The sequence below is a fragment of the Mya arenaria genome, chromosome 6 (assembly GCF_026914265.1).
Source record: "Mya arenaria isolate MELC-2E11 chromosome 6, ASM2691426v1".
Lineage (NCBI taxonomy): Eukaryota > Metazoa > Mollusca > Bivalvia > Myida > Myidae > Mya > Mya arenaria.
In genome coordinates, this window is record NC_069127.1 from 74,729,094 (window position 1) to 74,753,797 (window position 24,704).

The 24,704-nt window shown below is 37.7% G+C and overlaps 1 protein-coding gene across 1 annotated transcript; it reads right to left on the minus strand.

Moving 5' to 3' along the window:
• Positions 1-9,424: 9,424 nt before the first annotated feature.
• On the minus strand, positions 9,425-22,933 carry LOC128238407 (uncharacterized). The gene is made up of 11 exons (XM_052954314.1): positions 22,779-22,933; positions 20,191-20,295; positions 18,331-18,444; positions 17,698-17,768; positions 15,172-15,240; positions 14,645-14,944; positions 13,900-14,100; positions 13,371-13,526; positions 12,125-12,247; positions 11,580-11,725; positions 9,425-11,029 (listed from the first exon to the last, which is right to left on the minus strand). The coding sequence occupies exons 2-11, from the start codon at positions 20,250-20,252 to the stop codon at positions 10,865-10,867; spliced, it is 1,407 nt and encodes a 468-aa protein (XP_052810274.1). The 5' UTR covers positions 20,253-20,295; positions 22,779-22,933; the 3' UTR covers positions 9,425-10,864.
• Between the last annotated feature and the right edge of the window lie 1,771 nt (positions 22,934-24,704).

The following is a 24,704-nucleotide window of genomic DNA, read 5'->3' on the forward strand; positions in this document are numbered from 1 at the left end:
ACACATGTCAGGTCATAGACAATAGGTGTTAACAAGTTCTATCATGAGATTCTTAAAATGACACTCGTGTTCTATACATGCACATGTATAACAAACATAAATTTTGAGTGATTAAAATTTTACTACTTACTTAATAATGCAATGGAATATATTAATAACTGAGATTGTAACCGTGTATTTAATAGCTAAAAATGCATTAATATTGAATGACTGGTGGGTCCTAAAATATTTACAGTGATCACCTATCGTCTCATAAGGTAGAATTATCGTGTTAAATTCTGCACCTTTCTTCCAAATTACTGATGATATTCGGTATCCTTCGTAAGAACCATTGTTTTCGATATTTATTCATCCTTTTCGGTAAATAAAATCAATTGTATTAATTGGGGTGTATAAATGTCTTATTTGGAAGTATGAGTGCATCTCAAACAGTTTTATTGGCCGTCAGTTCAATGTATTGCACAAATCATGCCACACTTTTCAGATGGTAGGGAAACCAAAGCAGACCGCACACAAGCTCATTTACATCCTTTTCACGCATTTGATGAGCTTTTTTGGTAGGATCATAATAGATTGTGTTGGTCCTTTACCTAGAACGAAGTCACGTTCTGAAAACGTTTTGACAATCATGTGTGCTTCAAAACCGTGCTTCCCTGAAGCTATCCCTGTAAGGAATATTAAAACGATGACATTTGTCAAGGTTCTTGTTTGTCTCACTAAAACAGTCTAATCCGATCAGGGGTCAAACGGCTGTATGTCTGGCATTTTCCAACAGGTCATGCACGAGTGAAGAATCAAACAATATAAATCATCAGCCTACCAACCTGAATGTCAAGATTTTGACACTGAGAAAGAGAAGTGCATACTTTTGTTTATTATTTGCAGTAAGAGAATATGTACTGAACATGAGTCTCTTGTTTTCAGCCATTTTGAGTTAATAATTGGCTTAATATTCGTTGACCTTTAATACACGTATAACGAATCAGAATACAATTGTTATACTATGAATAAGTTTGACCCTAGTCCAGGTATGCTTGACCACTCAGACAATCCAAACAATCTAGACAAGGATCTTGGTCAACTTGAAACACCAATAATTAGGAAAGAATTAGAACACTTGAAACATGAAAATGAACACATATTTCCTGATATTTCAAAAAGGACTGATACAATTTATCATGATGTCGTTATGGGTAATATTAAACAAGATCAATACATAATTAACCCTTTGAATATTTATGCAATAAGCTACAGAAACATGCTCAGTAGCAAAAAGTTTAAACATAAACCCGGTTTAGTGGCAATGGGCAAACGCCAAAGACATAGGACACAAAATCACAAACAAGAAACATAGAAAAGCACAAAACTCTACAAACAGCACAGTGCATAAATACTATATAGATATAAAAATAATTGGTATGTTTATCAAGAATTGTTAGGTACCGCCTTGGAACGGTCAGTAAAATGTAAATTTACTGGGGGTTTAAACCAGTTTATGTGCACAAACCTCTCAAAACCACAATACATTTGAGACGAAGTAAAATATTAGTTTGATAATGACTTCATTGAACCAGTCAGAGCATTTAGCATGGGAAGTTTCACTTACAGACAGAGCTTAGGCGATTTCAGCATTATGTAACACCTGATGGCTGATACTAGTACAAGGCCGGGTTATGCCGTTTGGGATGAAGAATTCGCCAGTCACAAATCAGCGGCTTGTAAATAGGATTATCTACGGTCTTGATTGTTGTGACGCACATATCGATGTTGTTACCCACACGCACACGCACACGCACACACATACACACGCACACACGCACACGCACACGCACACGCACACGCACACACACACACACACACACACACACACACACACACGCGCGCAAATGGCTGGCTGGTTGTCATCGGAAAATCTGTAATAAAGTTTAAGTAAGTGCAGAACATTTGACGAATTTGCTTTGGAATGACAAATGTCAAAATGTTTTTGATAGATTTAAAGCCATACCCAAGTGTTCACATGTTTTCTTGGAACCAGATTATGACAACAATGATTTTGAGTCGGCAGTAGATACCAGTGGTATTGGTGCAGGTGCTGCATCGATACAAGATGATAATAATGGGGTTGAACATCCCGACACAGGTGCTGTATTGATACAAGAGGATAGTAATGGGATTGTACATCCCGACGCAGGTGCTGTATTGATACAAGAGGATAGTAATGGGATTGTACATCCCGACGCAGGTGCTGTATTGATACAAGAGGATAGTTATGGGATTGTACATCCCGACGCAGGTGCTGCATTGATACAAGAGGAAAGAAATGAGATTGCACATCCGGGTGCGGATGGTGCATTGATACAAGAGGATAGTAATGGGATTACACATCCCGGTACAGGTGGTGCATTGATACAAGAGGATAGAAATGAGATTGCACATACCGATGCAGGTGGTGTTTTGATACAAGAGGATGGTAATGGGATTGATTATCCCGGTGCAGATGCTGCATTGACACAAAAGGATAATAATGGGGTTAAACATCCCGGTGCAGGTGCTGCATTGATACAAGAGGATAATAATGGGGTTGAACATTCCAGTGCAGGTGCTGCATTGATACAAGAGGATAATAATGGGGTTGAAAATCACGGTGCAGGTGCTGCATTGATACAAGAGGATAGAAATGGGATTGAAAATCACGGTGCAGGTGCTGCATTGATACAAGAGGATAGAAATGGGATTGAACATCCCAGTGCAAGTGCTGCATTGATTCAACAGGATAGAAATGGGATTAAACATCCCGGTGCAGGTGCTGCATTGATACAAGAAGATAGAAATGAGATTGAACATCCCGGTGCAGGCGCTGCATTGATACAAGAAGATTAAAATGAGATTGCACATCCCGGTGCAGGCGCTGCATTGATACAAGAGGATAAAAATGAGATTGCACATCCCGGTGCAGGCGCTGCATTGATACAAGAGGATAGAAATGAGATTGCACATCCCTGTGCAGGCGCTGCATTGATACAAGAAGATTAAAATGAGATTGCACATCCCGATGCAGGTGGTGCATTGATTCAAGAGGGTAGTAATGGGATTAAACATCCCGGTTCAGGCGCTGCATTGATACAAGAGGATATAAATGAGATTGCACATCCCGGTGCAGGTGCTGCTTTGATTAAAGAGGAAAATAATGGGGTTGAACATCACGTTGCAGGTGCTGCATTGATACAAGAGGATAATAATGGGATTGAACATCCCGATGCAGGTGCTGCATTGATACAAGAGGATAGTAATGGGATTGCACATCCCGGTGCCGGCGCTGCATTGAAACAAGAAGATAGAAATGAGATTGCACATCATGGTGCAGGTGCTGCATTGATACAAGAGGATAATAATGGGGTTGAACATTCCAGTGCAGGTGCTGCATTGATACAAGAGGATAATAATGGGGTTGAAAATCACGGTGCAGGTGCTGCATTGATACAAGAGGATAGAAATGGGATTGAAAATCACGGTGCAGGTGCTGCATTGATACAAGAGGATAGAAATGGGATTGAACATCCCAGTGCAAGTGCTGCATTGATTCAACAGGATAGAAATGGGATTAAACATCCCGGTGCAGGTGCTGCATTGATACAAGAAGATAGAAATGAGATTGAACATCCCGGTGCAGGCGCTGCATTGATACAAGAAGATTAAAATGAGATTGCACATCCCGGTGCAGGCGCTGCATTGATACAAGAGGATAAAAATAGATTGCACATCCCGGTGCAGGCGCTGCATTGATACAAGAGGATAGAAATGAGATTGCACATCCCTGTGCAGGCGGTGCATTGATACAAGAAGATTAAAATGAGATTGCACATCCCGATGCAGGTGGTGCATTGATTCAAGAGGGTAGTAATGGGATTAAACATCCCGGTTCAGGCGCTGCATTGATACAAGAGGATATAAATGAGATTGCACATCCCGATGCAGGTGCTGCATTGATACAAGAGGATAGTAATGGGATTGCACATCCCGGTGCAGGCGCTGCATTGATACAAGAAGATAGAAATGAGATTGCACATCCCGGTGCAGGTGCTGCATTGATACAAGAAGATATAATACTGGGATTAAACATCCCGGTGCAGATGCTGCATTGATACAAGAATATAAAGTACTGGGATTAAACATCCCGGTGCAGGCGCTGCATTGATACAAAAAATATAAAACTGGGATTAAACATCCCGGTGCAGGTGCTGCATTGATACAAGAAGATAATAATGGGGCTGAACATCCCGGTACAGGTGCTGTATTGATACAAGATGATAATAATGGGGTTGTACATCCCGGTACAGGTGCTGTATTGATACAATAGGATAATAATGGGGTTGTACATCCCGGTACAGGTGCTGTATTAATACAAGAGGATATTAATGGGGTTGTACATCCCGGTACAGGTGCTGTATACATACAAGAGGAGATAAATGAGTTTGCACATCCCTGTGCAAGTGCTGCATTGATTAAAGAGGATAATAATGGGGTTGAACATCCCGGTGCAGGTGCTGCATTGATACAAGAGGATAGTAATGGGATTGCACATCCCGGTGCAGGCGCTGCATTGATACAAGAAGATAGAAATGAGATTGCACATCCCGGTGCAGGTGCTGCATTGATACAAGAATATATAATACTGGGAGTTAACATCCCGGTGCAGATGCTGCATTGATACAAGAATATAAAATACTGGGATTAAACATCCCGGTGCAGGTGCTGCATTGATACAAAAATCTATAAAACTGGGATTAAACATCCCGGTGTAGGTGCTGCATTGATACAAGAAGATAATAATGGGGCTGAACATCCCGGTACAGGTGCTGTATTGATACAAGATGATAATAATGGGGTTGTACATCCCGGTACAGGTGCTGTATTAATACAAGAGGATATTAATGGGGTCGTACACCCCGGTACAGGTGCTGTATTGATACAAGATGATAGTAATGAGGTTGTATATCCCGGTACAGGTGCTGTATTGATACAAGATGATACTAATGGGGTTGAACATCCCGGTACAGGTGCTGTATTGATACAAGATGATACTAATGGGGTTGAACATCCCGGTACAGGTGCTGTATTGATACAAGATGATAATAATGGGGTTGTACCTCCCAGTACAGGTGCTGTATTGATACAATAGGATAATAATAGGCTTGAACATCCTTTTCGTTGATTATCTTAAAAGTTTAACACACATCAGAGATAATACTAAACAATAGAAAAATAGTGTGCTTTTGTTCTTACTAATCAATATTTTGAATTTATTTGACTTCTTCCCATTCACCCATTGTTATCTTCAGTAGTCACACTACCCTGAGTTTCTAACATAAATTGAAACAAAAAATATCTTCAAAAAAGATAAACGGCGACAAACAAGGTCATTAAGCGTGTACGTATGAGAAAGCAGTTTGAATTTGTTTTATTTGAATAATCAAAAAGTACGAAGCCTCTTAGGTAGAAAAAGGTTATGCTTTTGAACAAATTTCTTACTCTATAATATGGCAGGGATTATTATTTGCTAAACATGGGCGTAATTACTGAGGCAGGGTTTGTGCCATGTTTTATATAATAATACCTTTTATAGTTGAAGCAAAATATTTGCACAACTACATAGGTCCGTGACTACATGTATGAACACATCAAGGCAATGGCAATAATCTGACTTATCGCAATGATGAAAGACATTAAAGTTATGTTGTTGTTGTCTCTAGAGTGCCAAAAATACTATTTTAGGATCAACAACAGCTACTTTATATACTTTACGGTTTATTTTAGAAGTTTTTGGTTTAGCAGAAATAAAGTTTCATTTTGCTCTTCTTCTGCTTAAATGTAAGACACCTGCGTTTCATAATTAACCGGATTTCTGAGACGGTTTGGGTTTTCCAAAGTTGTGATTAGGACCCCCCCCCCCCCCGGATCGTCATACGTTCGTTCATTCAACATCAGGTCAAAACCTATGTTTAAATGTCGCTTAGTACATTCTGGGTTTCGTGTTTTTTTCTTAGGCGAACTATGCATATAACATGTTTATGAACGTACTTCTTACTTTTATGAAAATAATGCCCCCCCCCCTCCCCCTCCCCCATCCCTCCCTAATAATATACGTACAAATATTTAAACTAATTATGCAAACCTTATTATCGCAAACAGATCAGTGGATTTCTACCACACCCAAGTCGGGCTGGTCGATGTTCTTGAAAGGGTTTCTTAAATACACCGACTCTACTTGTATATTGCATTCTCAGTTTTCCAAATAAGTTAACTATTTTAACTAGTTACTGTACTACTTTGAAGCTGCACTCTCACAGATTGACCATTTTAACAACTTTTTTTTATTTTTTGTCTTGGAAAGAGCAATTTTTTGCGTAAATATCTGCAAACCAATGATATAAGATTGCTGACAAAAAATCAGATCGTAAATTTTCATATTTCCTTTCGAAAATTAATGTTCTATGGCTTAAACCGTTACTAACAGTTAAAGAACAATGCATAAAACATCAATTTTTGAACTATATATAAAAATCCGCGATCTGATTTTTTGTCAGCAGTCTTATATAACTGGTCTCCATGGATTTTCGCAAAAAATGGCTCGCTCAAAGACAAAAATAAAGAAGTTGTCAAAACGTCCAACTGTGAGAGTGCAGCTTTAAATGAAAAACGTACGAGCTTTCTAAATATATCCAATTACTTTTCATGCCTGCTGACAAAATTAAAAAACAACAACGAGATAAACAATTTTCAATGTACATGCATATTGATACGTGATCCGAACATGTTGCGTTCATCGGATGATAATCCAGTGTGTGTATACCACGTGATAAATGACGTTATATATGCTACGTCGGAAGGCAACATTTTGCTTAAAATAAAGAGTTAAATCACAAATAACTTTTCTTTTATTACACCATTTTAAATGAAACAAAGGGCAGTCTATGCCGCTTAAAGAGCTCCTCCTTCGTTTAATTGCACAAGCTTGATAAGGTAATTAGTTTCAACAACACTTCAACAAACCTGTTTCCAAAATCTTGATTTTGACAGTGCTCCGTCAGACGGCCGTATTGTGAATGTTTTAAGAAACCAAACTCTCAATCAAATTCTGGTAAAAAACGAATGTGGGGCTCCGTAAGCGATTTAGACTGCGCTATGTTTCATTTAAAATGGTGAAGAAATAGGAAATATATCTTTGTTAAAGACTTCATTCGAAGCAAAATATTGCCTTCCGACGTAGCATTTATGACGCAATTTATCACGTGGTATACACACACTGTACTCGCAATTGCCGAAAGGCCGTTCATTTAAGGAATGGAAATTGAGGTGGAAATATATGACGTTTATAACTCAAACGAAAATATTACTTCTTAAGTGAATCAAACTATGGACACCATTTTAAAAGGACTCGCTCATGATTTGTAAAAGTCACTTTTTATTACGAAACAAAGAGTACAACCAAATGAGGAGTGCTAAAACTAAGATAGTACTGACAGCTGGAACTCTTCAGCAAATGTTGATTTTTGCTCAAATATTGTCGTTGAAGACCACAATTTTCAATAGCGTTTCTAACGATTTCAGCGATTTCGTGATTGGTTGATTGACATTACAACGTGATGTTATCAATGCAATTGTTGTAAGGTCAAAATATATATCTCCTTAAAAGTGTAAAAGTCCTTGTGGTCTTGTGGTCATGACATCGGTTTTCTATTTTTTTCTAATTGTTCGCACACAACTAAAGCCAAAATATTTGTTTAAACTTGAATTTTATTTTTTTTCAGCAATTTCGATATCATGGAGAAAACTAATGGTAAAATAAGTGTTGCATTACGGGGAAAACTAACTTCAAGTCCAGTAGAAATGAGCTAGTCTTTTTAAATAACATTTTTTCGTTAGTTCTGCTCGTAAAAAAATATGAGAAAAATGAACTCAATTTAAAGTCGCAAGAAAAGTTATAAAGTCAAATGTAAAATGTGCAAACTGCCTCTAATCTAGCCAGCGCGCATGTGCGAACCGCTAAAAAACTCACTTAACAAAACCAATTGACGACTTTCTGTTTTTGTCAGTGGCTTTTAAAACTGCATTCTAACAGATTGGCCGATCTGACATTTTTTTGTCTCGGAATCAGTTGATTTTGGCATCTGTGTTATCAAAACAGTCATATTGGATAACACACAACAGAACAGATCTCAATTGTTTGGAAAAAGCCGAAATCTTTCGAATGGCGTTTATAATCAGTGTGTGTATACCCCGTGATACATTGCGTCATAAATGCTACGTCGGAAGGCAATAAATATTTTGATTTGAAAAAGACTTTAAACAAAAATAAACACTATTTTTTTCACCATTTTAAATAAAACATAACGCAGTCTACGCCGCTTACGGAGCCCCACATTCGGTCTTAATAGAATTTGATTGTGAGTTTAGTTTCTTAAAACACTTCGACAAACCTTTTCACTATTTACGGCCGTCTGACGGAGCACTGTCAAAACATTATTTTGAAAACAGGTTTGTCGAAGTGTTTGATGAATCTAATGACCTCATCATATTCCGGAAATAAAACAAATGTGCACCATGGGGCTCCTTAAGCGGCATAGACTGTCCGTTGTTTCATTTAAAACGGTGTTGTAAATGAAAAGTTATCTTTGATTTATGTCTCTATTTTAAGCAACTTTTTGCCTTCCGACGTAGCATATATGACGTAATTTATCACGTGGTATACACACACTGATAATAGTAACGCTTTCAGCCATAAAACGTCAATTTTCGAGCGTTAATATTAAAAAAAAACTTTTGACCTTTATCAGTAGTCTTATCTCACCGAATTTCAGACATTTATGCAAATAATGGCTCATTCCAAGACAAAAAATTGAAAAAGTTGTCAATGAAAGTGCAGCTTTAAAATAAGTAAATAAGAGTCAGTCAGGCTATCCCATTGTTGGAAGCATGGGCGTAAATTTAAACATTTTTATTGAAATATAAAGTTCATACTGGACACACTCAACTTGAAATATAATTATGTAACATTGTTGGAGTTAAAGTGGTTGCCACACCACACGACAAGTAAACAAGTCTGAAAATCACCATGACACGAACCTAATGTATAGTGTATAATGCACAGGCATCTGAATCATTGTTTGTTACTAAAATGTTGTTTAACTTAAAACCATTTTGGGTACATACAATGAGATAAACAACACATTTGAAGATATTTAGTATCTTTGATATACAGGCATCTGAATCATTGTTTGTCACTAAAATGTTGTTTAAAACCATTTTGGGTACACTTTATCTCATTGTATGTACCCAAAATGGTTTTAAACAACATTTTAGTAACAAACAATGATTCAGATGCCTTTGGTATAATGCTGCTAGAGCTGGCTTCGACAACGAACAATAAGTTGTTAACTTTTATTTGAACAAGAACAAATTAATTGTATAGTTTAGAACAAAATAAGAATGATAAATTCAAAAGACTGGGCAATATGTTATGTAACATTAAGCAGATAATCCATAAAAAGTAGACTAAAAAGTAAACTAAAGCAATTAAAGAAATTAACAACAACAGCAAAAACAACAACAAATGAAACAATGGCTGATATAAGACAATTTATGGAGTAAGTAAATGAATAAACACAGCAACTAAGAGGCCATTGACACATACAAAAATGAAACCAAACTGTTTAATTTTTAACACTTAAGGTTTGCTTATTTCTCTGCAAAACCTTAAAAATGTAGCAACTATGATCAATTGCACTTCCATCAGAGTTTAGAAGTTTGGAAAATAATGCAACGTTAATCCATTGGTACCTTTAGTTTTCTTAGGTCTTCAAATAAATGTGTGTGTTTTTTGTAAATTTGTTTAACGTACTTATTTGTAACATTTTTGAAAAAAAAACAACACCCCCACCAAAATAACAAATTTTCATCATTTGAATATTTACAGCATATGAAATACAAATTAATTTAACAAAGCAGCTGATATCAGAAAAACGATTTATCAAAAACGAAGTACATGTAAAAATAAAGTGAAGAAAAAGAAATTCAGAAATTAATAATAAGGATTTTCAACATTAAATAAGCTGACATCCTTTAATAAAAACAATCAATCTTTGCAGCAATTTTTCTTTCTTGCTTAAATCAACAAATGAATGCAAATCAACAAATGAATGCTTATAACATTATTGAGTTTTCACAGACAGCTTCTGAAGGTACGTACGAAGACACATCATTTTACGAAGCCACACCTTTGCACGTTTATGTTATTGTTTGTCTGATTTTTATAAAATTAGTTTGTGCTTCACAAGCTCTTGGTCACTCAAAAGTTTGATATATTTTTAAATAACACAGGGGGCTTTGTCTCATGTTACTCTATCACATGCCTTATATAGAATAACATACTTGTAGGAATATATTGCTATTAATATGATAATTACCCGAGAAATTACGTAGATTATGCTTTGCTACAGTGAGACAGTCCATTTATAGACAATTGGATAGTCACATTTGTAATGACGTGAGACGTAAGTTATTACCGGAGAAAAATAGGGAGTATATTACGTTTTGCTGAAGAGAGACAGCCCATTTAACCGGGTAATTCGCGTTTATAAAGTCATGATACATACACCATAGTATTTTAAGTAGTCAGACCTCATTTAGTCACTTTAGTATAAGATAATTTGCGAAGTGCATTTCGTTACGAAACTGAGGCAGACAATAAGACTTGTTCCCGGTCTTCAAAGTGAAGCTACGTCGTTTTCGGAGGTGCAACTGCGCTATAAGTTAGTATATAAAGTGAGAGATGTAGTGTCACAACCGGGCTCTCTTGGTTCCCGTCCTATGGTGCAGCCTCGCTTATTGTGAAGACCGGAGGTACACAGGCGCAGTAGCTGTTGAGGCAGGTGACGTTTTTCCATTCCGGGTCGTTACATGTCCAGTCACACCAAGCAGCCATTCCAATCACCGTACTCCATGGATGCACAGGCGTGCAGTAGTGGCGATCCTGTAGTGAGTGGACAAACAGGTTGGAATTAAGCACACTTATGGTATCATTGTTCTATTTATCAGTAGCTGTCGGATATAAATTGCAAAGGTACTGCAAACAAGTTCAGAAATGTAAAATTACCATAGTTAAAACAATACAAAAGGACAGTTACATCAAACCACGGACCTATATACCATTATAGGTCAGTGATCACCCAATAATGATTACGTCGTCTTCCAGTAAAAATGTCGAGGCAATTTTGGGCAAAGAGATATGTCATACATACGGGCGAAACTGCCGACATCATAAAGCCAAACGAACAAAGCATACCCATATTTTCGACCAACGAAGAAAAGGTATCGTTTCAAACGCTTATTACTTTGATATTTTATAAATGCTATAATTGCTAGCCCCTAAACTCGCTGGCACCGGAATAGCAAATTTTTAAAAAATCAAAAAAATCTTGTCATTCCAATTTAGAGTTCACTTTTTAAACTACGCTAGCGACATTTTGCATCGTAAAATGATAAATTATCTTGTAAAAAGTCTTATTTATAATAAGTGTTACCGGTTCCGGCTCGTCCGAGCACTTGCAGTGTGTCGGTGGGCAGTACGGAGTAGAGTGTTTACAGGCGAGCTGGCACCAGGAGTCCATGTGAGGCACGTCGGCCCAGGCGCCTATCGCCGAGCAGTAGGGTTCCTCGGGCTCGCCCACTAACACAAACATACGAGTACATGTACAGTTATTAGCATGTCATATAACATGACCCCTGACTGGAAATAAATTCTATTTAATCTTATATTATCTTTTCTTACTAAAATTGCGATCGATATGTCAGTGTTTAGGTGTGTGTAGTCGGAGCACTATGTATGGGCTCTGTGGACATAAAAAGAGCCTTTTAAAAGGAGTTTGACTGTTTAATAGTTTATTTTAAATATATACATAAATGCCGGTTATTTAATGCATATAACAACAACCAAAACTTATCTGTTGAGAAAACTTTGTGTTTATAGAGCCCGGCTCTCATAGTCACGAGTAAACTACTTGTCAAAAAAATTCATTCATTGAGTGGTTAAGAGAAAACTCGTTTTATTTTTGCCTTATGCACTTACAAAAGGACACTACAAGGAAAGCGCAGACGTTGTGGCGGCGGGTTTCCACACACAATGTGAGGTTGTAGTCCGCAGACGCCTCCAGCGACAGGTCCGAGATAACCTCGATGCTTCCCGACGTCTCTGCAGGGAAATAATCACAATTGAAATTAGATAACGACGTCGGCGACATCTTAATCTGACCAAAGGTGACGTCACACTGACGTCACTATTGGACGTCAGTGCGTAGTTGAATTCAGGCGCCTAGCTATGGCGAATTTGGGCATACGCAGATTGATGACGGACTGCATATTAACCCCTTCACCCCTACCCCCCTCGATATTTATTTCAAATTCAGGGTTTTGGTATGACAAAAACTTCGACCTGTCAAAATTCTATTACGCAAAGTTCTGCGAACTTGCGTTCAGGCAGCTTCGCACTTGAAAATTCAGACTAATGTTTTCATGGTCATTCGATTTAGCACTGAGATTCTCCTTACTTAACTGAAAAGTATTATTATAGTGCTTCCTCTGAAAAAAAAGTTGATATTGATGAACCAGTCATTTTAGGCCACGTTTGTTATCTGTAGCAAATTTGATAAAACTCAGGTCTATGGTTTAGTAAAAGTTTTGGTTCTTCTTTTATGCTATTGATAACTTTATATAATTGACTGAAAAACTGATATGAAATACCACATAAAGGCGAAGCCGATTTGTCGTTGAATTTCAGACGTGAAAATTGGAATTATTTCGTCCAGAAGTTAAACATTGTAACAAAACCAGGATGTCTTTGTAACATGGAACCCATTTACATCATGGTGTCTTTAAATGCCACGTTTCTCTTCCTTGCTGACGAATTACTTTAATAATATTTTTTCGTATATAATACAAGTTTTAATTACGGTTTCGCTCTGCAGACTTATTTGAATTTACGAAATTTGTTGTTTTCAAAAACAGTTAATTTGTTTTCTATCAACGGGTCTTATTTCATTACAAATAATTTAGTACCGTGTTGACAGGTATTTATACCGTGATATGCGTTCATTGTTCTTTTTGTTAAAATGAAATTTGATATAGATCGTTGAATAATGTACGCACAGAAGTTTTGATTTCAACTTGTTTATGCATTTCGCATACTATAGTTGGTCACGTATGAAAACAGACAAAATCGCGTTTGGCAAATATTTGTTCTTTTAAAATTTAACTGATAAAATTGATGATCAGTTCCCGTCTCAAACACCTTCAACCCCTACGACTTAATAAAATACCATTTAAGGCGAAGAGCTCTTCCCCGGAAGTGGTTGATATAGTTCCGGTTAAGGTGAACTCCACAGCTCCCGTGCGCTCAGGAAACTCAAAGTCCGGTGTCGCCAGTATTGTGCCCACTGGGTCCAACCATCTTGCCGTCACTGTCCCATCAGACTCTAGGAATATTAGATAGGTTGAATGATTTTGTCATAATGTATGGAAAAAGTAATGCAGTATGGGCGTCGGTTAAGAGGAGATAAATCAGATTAAAACTAACTTTCGGCTTCTCTGATAGATTAATGTTGACACGATTCATTTTACATCTTCGTCCATTTTATGCACATTTTTATAAGATGTGTACTTATATCTAATTATATAATTACAAAAGTATAGTATTTAGTGTATATATACTGTTTTTACAGAAGAAACCCACACATGTTTAACAGCAATACTTAATTGACTTTGCAATGTGCATTGCATATGGTTGTTTAAATGATTTTTTAAGGTTTCGCTTGTTTAGAACAGGATTAATCAAACTCTGCAAAGTACCTGGGAAGGCGACAGCGGGTGGGTCTACGCTTCTAACAAGAAGTACAACCTCTTCCGGAAGCTCTACTTCGTCATTGACGTCATATCCGGCTGCGCTGCATGTGACTGTCGTTTTGTACGTCTCGCCGTTGTCGAAACATCCGGGCTGGCCGGAACAGTCTCGGCACTTAGTGCTACACGGCTTCCGCCATATCTCTTTGCCTGTTTATACAAAAAATGTGGATTGAATAATTGTAAAAAAAGTTATACCTTAAATCTCAAAATAAATAATAACCTTCATTCGATTTTGAAAACTTACTCTAAAACTGCTAAATTTTGCCTGCTTTTCATACAAAAGGAAGTGGATTGGATTCAACCAAGGGGACGTTATCTTGGCCTCTCAAAAAGGACACAGTTCAGTAGACCATGTCATAAGAGTTCTAGAAGCAAGTTCGTATCTCAAGAACTTATCAGCAGCAGTACTGTACTGTAATAAAGCTTTCCTCGATAGAAAACTTGTTCTAAGGTTCTTTGATGAAACGGACTCCTTGTTTTTTTCCCAGGAAACGAACTCAAGCATAATTCATATCGGGTCGTCATTATAATAGAAATAAAACAAATTAGTTTCAACCGAAAATAAATAACTTATTATTTTCGAAACAATAATGTCTTCATATATGCACCCGGGCTTGACTACCATATCAACGAACAAATGTTGACAAAGTCTCCTATATATCAAACGTCAGCAACGAAAATTCCCCCTTACCATTCTTCACTTCAAACATTGCAGTATTGCTCACAGAGCACGTGCTGCAAGGAACGTTCTTGGAGCACAAGCAGCCGGCGGCACGCCGAACCCTGTCAAACTTCTTCAGGAGCTCTCCCTCCTCTCCAACCGCCGCCACGGCCCGCTTCTTTCGATCCTGACAATCACACGCGCACGTCGGGCACGTGAAATCCACGAAGCACGTGGCGTTTACTTCAAGAAGTTTCCACGCGTCGTTGTTGTTGGCGTCGCGCTTGTCGTCGGAAATGTCTACTTGTGGAGCAGCACTGCCCGACCGGTCTGTAATGAAGCAGAGCTTAAGAATTAGACATGGAAAATATCTCACGAAAGTAATTCGTCTACTTGAATCCCCATATCAACCATACGTATTAATGAGCAATTATTCAACTCATAAAAAAATATTATAAAAAAATACCAAAATACAAATTAAATGACTGACCCTACTCAAGATATTTTAAGGATAGTTTCACAGGCAAAACAACGAAAGAAGTCCAACGTATACTTACCACAAGTAAAGCCCCTGCAGACTTTCCCACTGCATCTATTCGACGGCATATCCGACTTGTATTCGCATTCTAAAATGTTTAATAAAAAACTAGTATACTTTAATGTTTAACATATGCAAGCACGAACTGTATTCCCACACCAGTCTCAATGCGTTTAAACGGTAGAGAAAATGCCACCAGTTAATCTCAACATAAACCCAAAATAAATGGCGTCTAATTACTCGCTGTTTAGGTTTGTTTGAAACATCTTTGAACTATTCAATCCCAATTTGGCTGAGTCAGCAATGGCAGGTGCAGACTCGGTTTGATTGTGACAGCAATGGCAGGTGCAGACTCGGTTTGATTGAGACAGCAATGGCAGGTGCAGACTCGGTTTGATTGAGACAGCAATGGTATGTGCAGACTCGGTTTGATTGCGACAGCAATGGTATGTGCAGACTCGGTTTGATTGAGACAGCAATGGCAGGTGCAGACTCGGTTTGATTGTGACAGCAATGACAGGTGCAGACTCGGTTTGATTGAGACAGCAATGGCAGGTGCAGACTCGGTTTGATTGCGACAGCAATGGTAGGTGCAGACTCGGTTTGATTGAGACAGCAATGGTAGGTGCAGACTCGGTTTGATTGCGACAGCAATGGTAGGTGCAGACTCGGTTTGATTGCGACAGCAATGGTAGGTGCAGACTCGGTTTGATTGAGACAGCAATGGTAGGTGCAGACTCGGTTTGATTGCGACAGCAATGGCAGGTGCAGACTCGGTTTGATTGAGACAGCAATGGCAGGTGCAGACTCGGTTTGATTGAGACAGCAATGGCAGGTGCAGACTCGGTTTGATTGCGACAGCAATGGCAGGTGCAGACTCGGTTTGATTGCGACAGCAATGGTAGGTGCAGACTCGGTTTGATTGAGACAGCAATGGTATGTGCATCAACGATAGGTGCAGACTCGGTTTGATTGAGACAGCAATGGTAGGAGCAGACTCGGTTTGATTGAGACAGCAATGGTAGGTGCAGACTCGGTTTGATTGTGACAGCAATGGTAGGTGCAGACTCGGTTTGATTGTGACAGCAATGGCAGGTGCAGACTCGGTTTGATTGAGACAGCAATGGTATGTGCATCAACGATAGGTGCAGACTCGGTTTGATTGAGACAGCAATGGCAGGTGCAGACTCGGTTTGATTGAGACAGCAATGGCAGGTGCAGACTCGGTTTGATTGCGACAGCAATGGCAGGTGCAGACTCGGTTTGATTGAGACAGCAATGGCAGGTGCAGACTCGGTTTGATTGCGACAGCAATGGCAGGTGCAGACTCGGTTTGATTGAGACAGCAATGGCAGGTGCAGACTCGGTTTGATTGAGACAGCAATGGCAGGTGCAGACTCGGTTTGATTGCGACAGCAATGGTAGGTGCAGACTCGGTTTGATTGAGACAGCAATGGCAGGTGCAGACTCGGTTTGATTGCGACAGCAATGGCAGGTGCAGACTCGGTTTGATTGAGACAGCAATGGTAGGTGCAGACTCGGTTTGATTGAGACAGCAATGGCAGGTGCAGACTCGGTTTGATTGAGACAGCAATGGCAGGTGCAGACTCGGTTTGACTGAGACAGCAATGGCAGGTGCAGACTCGGTTTGATTGAGACAGCAATGGTAGATGCAGACTCGGTTTGACTGAGACAGCAATGGCAGGTGCAGACTCGGTTTGATTGAGACAGCAATGGTAGATGCAGAGTCGGTTTGGTTGAAACAGCAATGGTAGGTGCAGCAATGATAGGAGCAGACTCGGTTTGGTTGAAACAGCAATGGTAGGTGCAGCAATGATAGGTGCAGACTCGGTTTGGTTGGGACAGCAATGGTATGTGAAGCAACGATAGGTGCAGACTCGGTTTGGTTGAGACAGCAATGGTAGGAGCAGCAACGATAGGTGCAGACTCGTTTGGTTGAGACAGCAATGATAGGTGCAGACTCGATTTGGTTGAAACAGCAATGCTAGGTGCAGACTCAGTTTGGTTGGGACAGCAATGGTATGTGCAGCAATGATAGGTGCAGACTCGGTTTGGTTGAGACAGCAATGCTAGGTGCAGACTCAGTTTGGTTGGGACAGCAATGGTATGTGCAGCAATGATATGTGCAGACTCGGTTTGGTTGAGACAGCAATGGTAGGTACCGCACTTCCAACGCCTCTTTATATCGGCTGCACAGCGGTATTTTGATGGGCATTACATGTACAAGCCCTGGTGCCCCGTATTATTATCCAATGTCCGGTTAAGAGGCACATGGGTCAATATTATACAAACACAAAACAAAAGAAACAACTCTGCTAGACAACAAACACCAAACAAAAGAAACACAACTACAAGACAAGGAACGCCAAACAGAAAAGCTGCATTGGTAAATGTTGGGGAACCGCCTTGGCACGGTCCGTGAAAAATAAGTGAACACACACTGGTTGTTTAAACCGAATTGCGGGAGCCAAACGGCACACTCACGACTTAAGAAGCCATATAAAAAAATACCAAAGATACCCACCACCTGAGCAACCGGAGTCAGGATGTCCATAGGATCCTGTACAGCATTCCTGAGTGGTTACAGACTGAGTCCTGCGAAAGAAGACATGCTTTATGATAAAACTGTTTTCTGGTGGTTTATAAAGATTTATCATTTCGTTAAGGTATTTGGGTTATATGAAATTATATGCACGGTATAACAGCTTATATTAGACTTGCTCACTACACATAATTTTTATGTTTTATGGCGCCAAATAAATATGATCGCAACAAAGGACAACATAAGTACACATCAATCTTATACACCGAATCAGACTATATGTAGATTCCCAAGTCTTACCCCAGCTTCAGATAAATAAAATAAAAGTTTCCATGATATGATATATCAATGATCCCGATGCGATTTATTATATACGTACAATATTTTCCACAATCAGTCCTATATAGAAGGAAACTAATATTTAAATTACTTCGTTTTGAGTTTGAACTCAGATCGGGAACCATTTTTAAACATCGTCATCGTCACTGAACACAGGCTTGAAACCATTCATATAAATTAACCCTAAGACCGGATTTGATTTTTAAACATTTCGTAACCTAAACTTGAGACCTTTCGTATAAGCTTCGGTATTGTACCCTTGTACCCTGTACTCACCTGTACGCAGTTCTGTATGACGCACATCGACTCCATCCCCACCAGCCACAACTCTTATAATATTTGTCGCTGCTTGAAACTTGTTTAGTTGTCGTAGAATTGCACACACTTGCTCTGTTTACGATGTGATATATACGTTTTAATTCATATGTAGAATTGTAATCATACATGTACTTTGTAATTGTTTATGGTGTTATTCTTATACTCATATAATTAGGTACAATTAAAACGTTAAGCAGGAAAGTACGTAAACAATTTCATTAAATTAAAAATAATGATATTATAACCAAATATGAAAAAAAACATACCATTTTTTTTCACAAATAAACGGACCAATATAGTATAACAATGCTCAAGTAATACATGAACACTTTTTTATCATTTTAAAGGCCCTTTTTTAGTCTGCATCCAGTGATACGACCGACCCTTATATATATATATATATATAAGGGTCGGTCGTATCACTGGATGCAGACTAAAAAAAATATATACTGTTTTTCTCAAATAAGTGCGAAAATTCGGCATGAATGAATTAAATATCGGGTGCGAAAGCGTTAAACATATTGCAAGAGGTTTCAAATGGAAAACATATGAATACATGAAGGAAAGACGCATAGATATATGAAAAATCCTTCTATTGAAACGAAAAAAACAAGTCCAACTAACCTACCCAATTTTTTCAGACATGTCACAGGAGGCATTATTGATAGTTTTGCCTTTTCCAATGTTAATTAAAATGCACACTGAAAGCGTGATACTTCAGCAGCACAATCAGGATAGAAGCAACAATCTCAGTCCATTAATATTCATTATTATTCAAAAAATTATTCGTGCACTACACTTTTTATTAAGCATGATTCGCCATTCCAATATATATACAATTTTACATTATATTGGTCTTAAAGCTGCACTCTCACTGTCTTGGAATGAGCCATTTTTTGCGTAAATGTCTGGAAACCAGTGATATAAGACTGCTGACAAAAGAGCATAACGCATAACTCGGTGAGGTACCCTTTTTTGATATCAGGCGATTTGTAATAAAACATTGAATACATGTATTTAAAAAAATCAAAAATTAAACGAGCAGTTTTTTTTTCAAGAATTAAAGAAAGGCGCACTTTTTTCAGCGAAACACGACGCCGTTTTTCCCGCGAAAAATGACGTTATAGACGAATTTAGAAACAATAACGTTCAACAAGAGAAAGCAAAATATATGAGCGTAAACGTTTTCACAAGGCGTACTTGACGTTTAAATTTCATAGCTGTAAACGAAGAATTGATGAAAATATCGGTTATCGTAGCTGGAACGCAAAAATATGGCAGACGTCTCAAAATTGACGTCAGTGGCATATTTTGAAGACTCGTAGATTCAAAACTGTTCCGAATATTGAAAATGTAAAAACAGTCCCCAACTGGGCATATGCTCTTCTATTCGTATACCGTATACCGACAGTAACTCGAAAAAAATCATAGTCGCGTTCCACCTTAAGCTTTAATAAGAATGAAATTTTCGGCAGTTTACCAAACAATTGAGATATGTTCTAGTGTAGGTTAGATGTCTTAAATGACTGAATTGAAGGAGATGATGCCAAAATGAGCTGATTTTGAGACAAAAATATTAAAAAGGACACTGTTAATTTGTGTGAGTGCAGCTTTGAGCCAACAATAAACAATTTATCTGTGCTTCTCAAAACGGGAGCCAGTACCGGAATGGACTCAAAACGGGAGCCAGTACCGGCATAGACTCAAAACAGGAACCAGTACCGGAATGGACTCGAGCCTGCATCATAGGCTTACAACTATCTTCACATCTCAATTCTTAAGGTATAAGCTAATAGTAAGGCTAACATGTATATTTACCTTGATGTGTGCTCCTGAAGTATTGTGGCTAGAAGCACACACACCACTAGAATGATCTTCATCTTGCTCAGTTCTTCACATTTACACAACAGCAACTGCAAATTGCTGAAACAGTTTCTAACAAATTTAGCCTATATGACACACTATATGTAAATGGATACGGCGATTTTCATTAAATTAATTTATTGCATTATAACATATTTGCAATATAAACTTCGATAAATGATATACCAATTTAGTCCTTTAATCTGAACTGTAATTTTGTATGTGAGGTGGAAAAGTACATTTACGTATGAATACACAAAGCTGCAATATTTTTTTAAGAAAACTAATTATAAAGCAAATGAATAGACAAATATTTGAAATAGATATGTTTGTAATAAACGTAAACATATTCATGACGCTTAAAATGAAATTGTAACTGCAGTGGCTAAAGGTTAAGTTATCATGTAATCAAATCTTTTAAAATTTACAATTTGTTTGCAAGTGACCGCAGAAACGCTTTTACAGCCCATTGTAACCGCAGCCGTTAAATAATTATCCGTGACAGGCTTTTCATAGAAGTTGTAAGTATTTTGCATATCACACTATCCCGGAAGAAGGATACAGAAATATTAAAGCAATTATATATTTATATAGCCCCATTGAAATTATGCTTGATTTTTCAAAATTGTAATGATTTATGTTTCAAGGTAAATGCATTATGATGAGTAATCGTGCGTTACCGCACCAGCGAATAAGTGTCAGTTTAAACCGCAACGATTCTCCTGTAACAAACACATTCCAATGCCCTTTAGAGGAGCAGTAGCGTGTTAAGAGCACTCCCACAGATAAAGCAGGATAATAAATAATACAGAACCACACATCATCTTGCACATTTTAACATCTTGTAAAATATATAAAACATATAAAAAACTCGCATCTTTATTTTAACAAAAATTCGATAACTTCGAAACGGCAGAACAGTTATGACAAGACATTTCGGTTACACTCGTCGTCATCCGCATTGCCTTTGTTCACCGTATGTAGCGGAATGTCGAGAGAAATGGTATGAGAGGGGCGTATCCGTGGCCTAGTGGTAACGTATTTGACTATTAATCCAGGGGTCGCAGGTTCGACCCCCCGTCGCACCACTAAAACAATTGCATCGTCTTTCGGGAGGGACGTTAAAATTAGGGTCCCGTGTGACAGTGCTATACACTGGTGCACGTTTAAGAACCAGGGTAGCTCTAACCAGGGTTACACTCTGTCGGTGCACTAAGATTCAAAAAACTTAAATGACTCACAATCTTATCGGAGCACTCGCCGAAAGGGAAAGGCCCGAGTGCGAGTTTAAATAAGCTTACACACCACCAATGGTGTGACAATGTGACACGCTTACACCGTGTGTGTATACCACGTGATTAATTACGTCATATATGCAAGTCGGAAGGCGACATTTTGCTTCAAATGAAGACTTAAAACAAAGATAACTTTTCCTTTACTACACCATTTTAAATGGAACAAAGGACAATCTTGAAGATCATCGCCTTCGTTTTATTACCGGAGTTTGATAAGGTGATTATTTTCATCAAACACTTCGACAGACCTGTTTCCAAAATACAGTGCTCCGTCAGACGGCCGTTTTGTGAAATGGTTAGTCGAAGTGTTTAAGAAACTAAACTCTCAGTCAAACTCTTGTAAAAGACCTATTCTCACTGGGTTCGACGTCGATGTATGAATTTCCTGACGTCGTCGTAAAATAAACGCACCCCCCCCCCACCCTCCCACGCACATATGATGTAAATGACAAGAATATGATAACTAGTAAAAATAATATTCTCCTGTCGTGGAATTCTCGTTTTCAGGTAAATTCAACACGTGTATACGATTTATCGGGACCTATCGGCGTAATGTCGTAATATTTACAAATCACATTATATCCATTAAATGAACTGCCTTTTGGCAACCCGAAAGACTTAAAAATCAACATGTAAGAAAGTGTTTATTTATTTTATGTTAAATTTAATGTTGTCATTAGTGTTAAAGTAAGCGTGGAGTCCTTCGGATTCAACACACTTTAACCAGCCCAACTACGTTCATACCCCGATCATGACATCAATCCCTCAATTCATTCCTTAAATAAGAGTAGTTTCTGTTTAAAAGCTATATATTTATAAAAAAAATGTCGATTCATTGTTTTCTCTATAAAACGAAGACGAAATATTTTGATTTTTTATGGCAAACCATTTTTCGAATAAACACAACGATTAAAAAATATATTTCCAAGAAAAAGACATTTCATTTTTTATTTAAATCGAGGAATACTGAATTGGTAACAAAAAATCTTCAAAATGGTCCCTCAACGAAAATCTCCATAAAGTCATTTGAACTACTGCATAGTTCATCGAAAACATTTTATTATTTATTTATATTTATTATATTTTTCGTCATCATATGCCACATAAAGAATAAAAGCAATAAAACAATATTTTACTCAAGAATGAAATTAAAACCTATAATTTTTAACTGTAACTTAATTAAAGAAATAGTTTAATAGAAATAAATATTATTTCTATTTTATAGTAAAACATGAAAATCTTACATACATTATTTTCTGAATCCAATTCTTCGTATAAACGTCCAACTTAAATCAATCCTCCCGCAGATTTAAAGAGAAAACAGACCAGGAAGAGATCGTTTCTATAAGCGTCCAATCATCCGGTGTCTGGGTGTTAAAGGCGTGCTCAGTGGGTCGTTTGACTTTCGTAATCAATTCTTTTCATTGAATGTAATTCTACCTCTGGTATTGTATTATAAATAACTTATAAAGAAGGAATAGTTCACTGTAAGTGTGCAAGTGAACAAAAGCAACAATTGTGCAGCCTTGTTTATTATTTGGCGTTGTACTTTGAAATATGGGACGAGTTGAGTTGAACTGAAATGAAATTACAGCGACGTTAAAAATAGAAAACAATAAAAAAGCCAACCTATATCAGTGAAATATTGAAGCCGTCGAATGGACTATACTTTTATGAATACATCGAAAGTGTCTTTTATGATGTTTTGTTAATATAAAAACAAAATCCCTATATACATTAAAAGTAAGGGTAAATAAATAAGACTTAAAACGACCCCCTGGCATCAACATTTGTTATACGCCCCATTGCTGATCGTTAAACTGGAGGAAGCCATAGCACGCTACAGTCGTTGTCCAGATAATGTTAATGTGACTGCCCTTTACACACAGCAATTTGTTTTTTTACGGTAATTATCAATAAATCAATAATATTGATGTTCGGGACTTTATTGTGACCATTAAAGAAACCTTTCCGTAAGAATTTAATAGTATTTTTCTATTTATGACGTTGATTTATGACGTCATTACCGAAGTGAAATATTATGTAAAAGCTTTTATAGCAGTTACGTTGGTTAAAACTACATAAATTAATATATAACTCTTTGAGCGCGCAGGCGATTGAACTTCAGCAATACAATGTACGACCACGACGACCTTGACAAAACAAAGGTATTTTTGTATGTATTCTTTCTTTATAGTAATTGACTTGAATAAAAAGACCTAGCCCAAAAGACGCCAGTTGATTTCTACATGTGGTATCACTCTTGGTGTTGTACATGTTAAGAATATTCAACAAGAAACTTGGAATCGGCTATGAAGACGACTACTCCTTTAGTTCAAATTACGGAGACAATAACAACTCGGATATTTTCAACTGATTCATGTTTTTTTTTTAAATCCTTTAAGAGAACACGGACCAGTTTCATGTGCGCGGCCAATCATCCGAAGTCTGGGTAGCAATCGCTCGCTCAGTGTGTTGTCGGTACTTCGTAAACACTTCTTTTCAGTGGAAGTAATTAAATACCTCTGGATTGCATTATTAACAATTTATAAATACTTGATAGTTAATTTAAAGTGTGCAAGTGAACAAAGGCAACGCCGGATTGTGCATCCATTTTTTTCATTATTTGGCTTCAAACTTGTTTTTCGAAATTATACATATTTACCTTTGGATTTTTTAAGATTGCAATTTAAACAATGTCATCAAAATACATATATTTATTTGACCAGAGGAAACACCGTCATATAGCACTGAAGTTCAGTCTCATCTGGTAATTAGCAACATTTGTATTTGTCAATAAATGACGAAACTTCAATGTCATGAGTCTAATCCCATTTTGGGGCCATTTTTAACCCATAACAGTCCATGGTAGTGAGGCCATCCACGCGCTTGAAACTATATTATTTCAAACATATCGTGCACCTTGCCAGTTGGATAGGTTAGACTCTATATGATGTATTTGATAAAATCATGAGGTCGTCTGTCCAACATCCGAGTTACAGTACCGATTTTACTGTTGATGATGTTGTAATACTGAAACCAGTCTTAATCTTCTGGCACTGCTATGTCTTGCTATGCACAAATTGCCTAAACTATTTCAGTCCATCTATTTTAAACTGCGGAGAATGTTATGAAGAAGGTAGGTATGTGAAGTTGTTTTAGGATTGCAAACAG

What these genes read in the sequence shown, in the direction of transcription:
- LOC128238407 (XM_052954314.1), bottom strand. Translation starts at nt 20,252, where the DNA reads ATGAAGATCATTCTAGTGGTGTGTGTGCTTCTAGCCACAATACTTCAG. An exon ending in TGACTCCGGTTGCTCAGGTG is followed by an intron (nt 15,241 to 17,697) that starts GTGGGTATCTTT and finishes TAAACATTTTAG; the next exon opens with AATGCGAATACAAGTCGGAT. An exon ending in TTTCCTTGTAGTGTCCTTTT is followed by an intron (nt 11,726 to 12,124) that starts GTAAGTGCATAA and finishes TGTTTGTGTTAG; the next exon opens with TGGGCGAGCCCGAGGAACCC.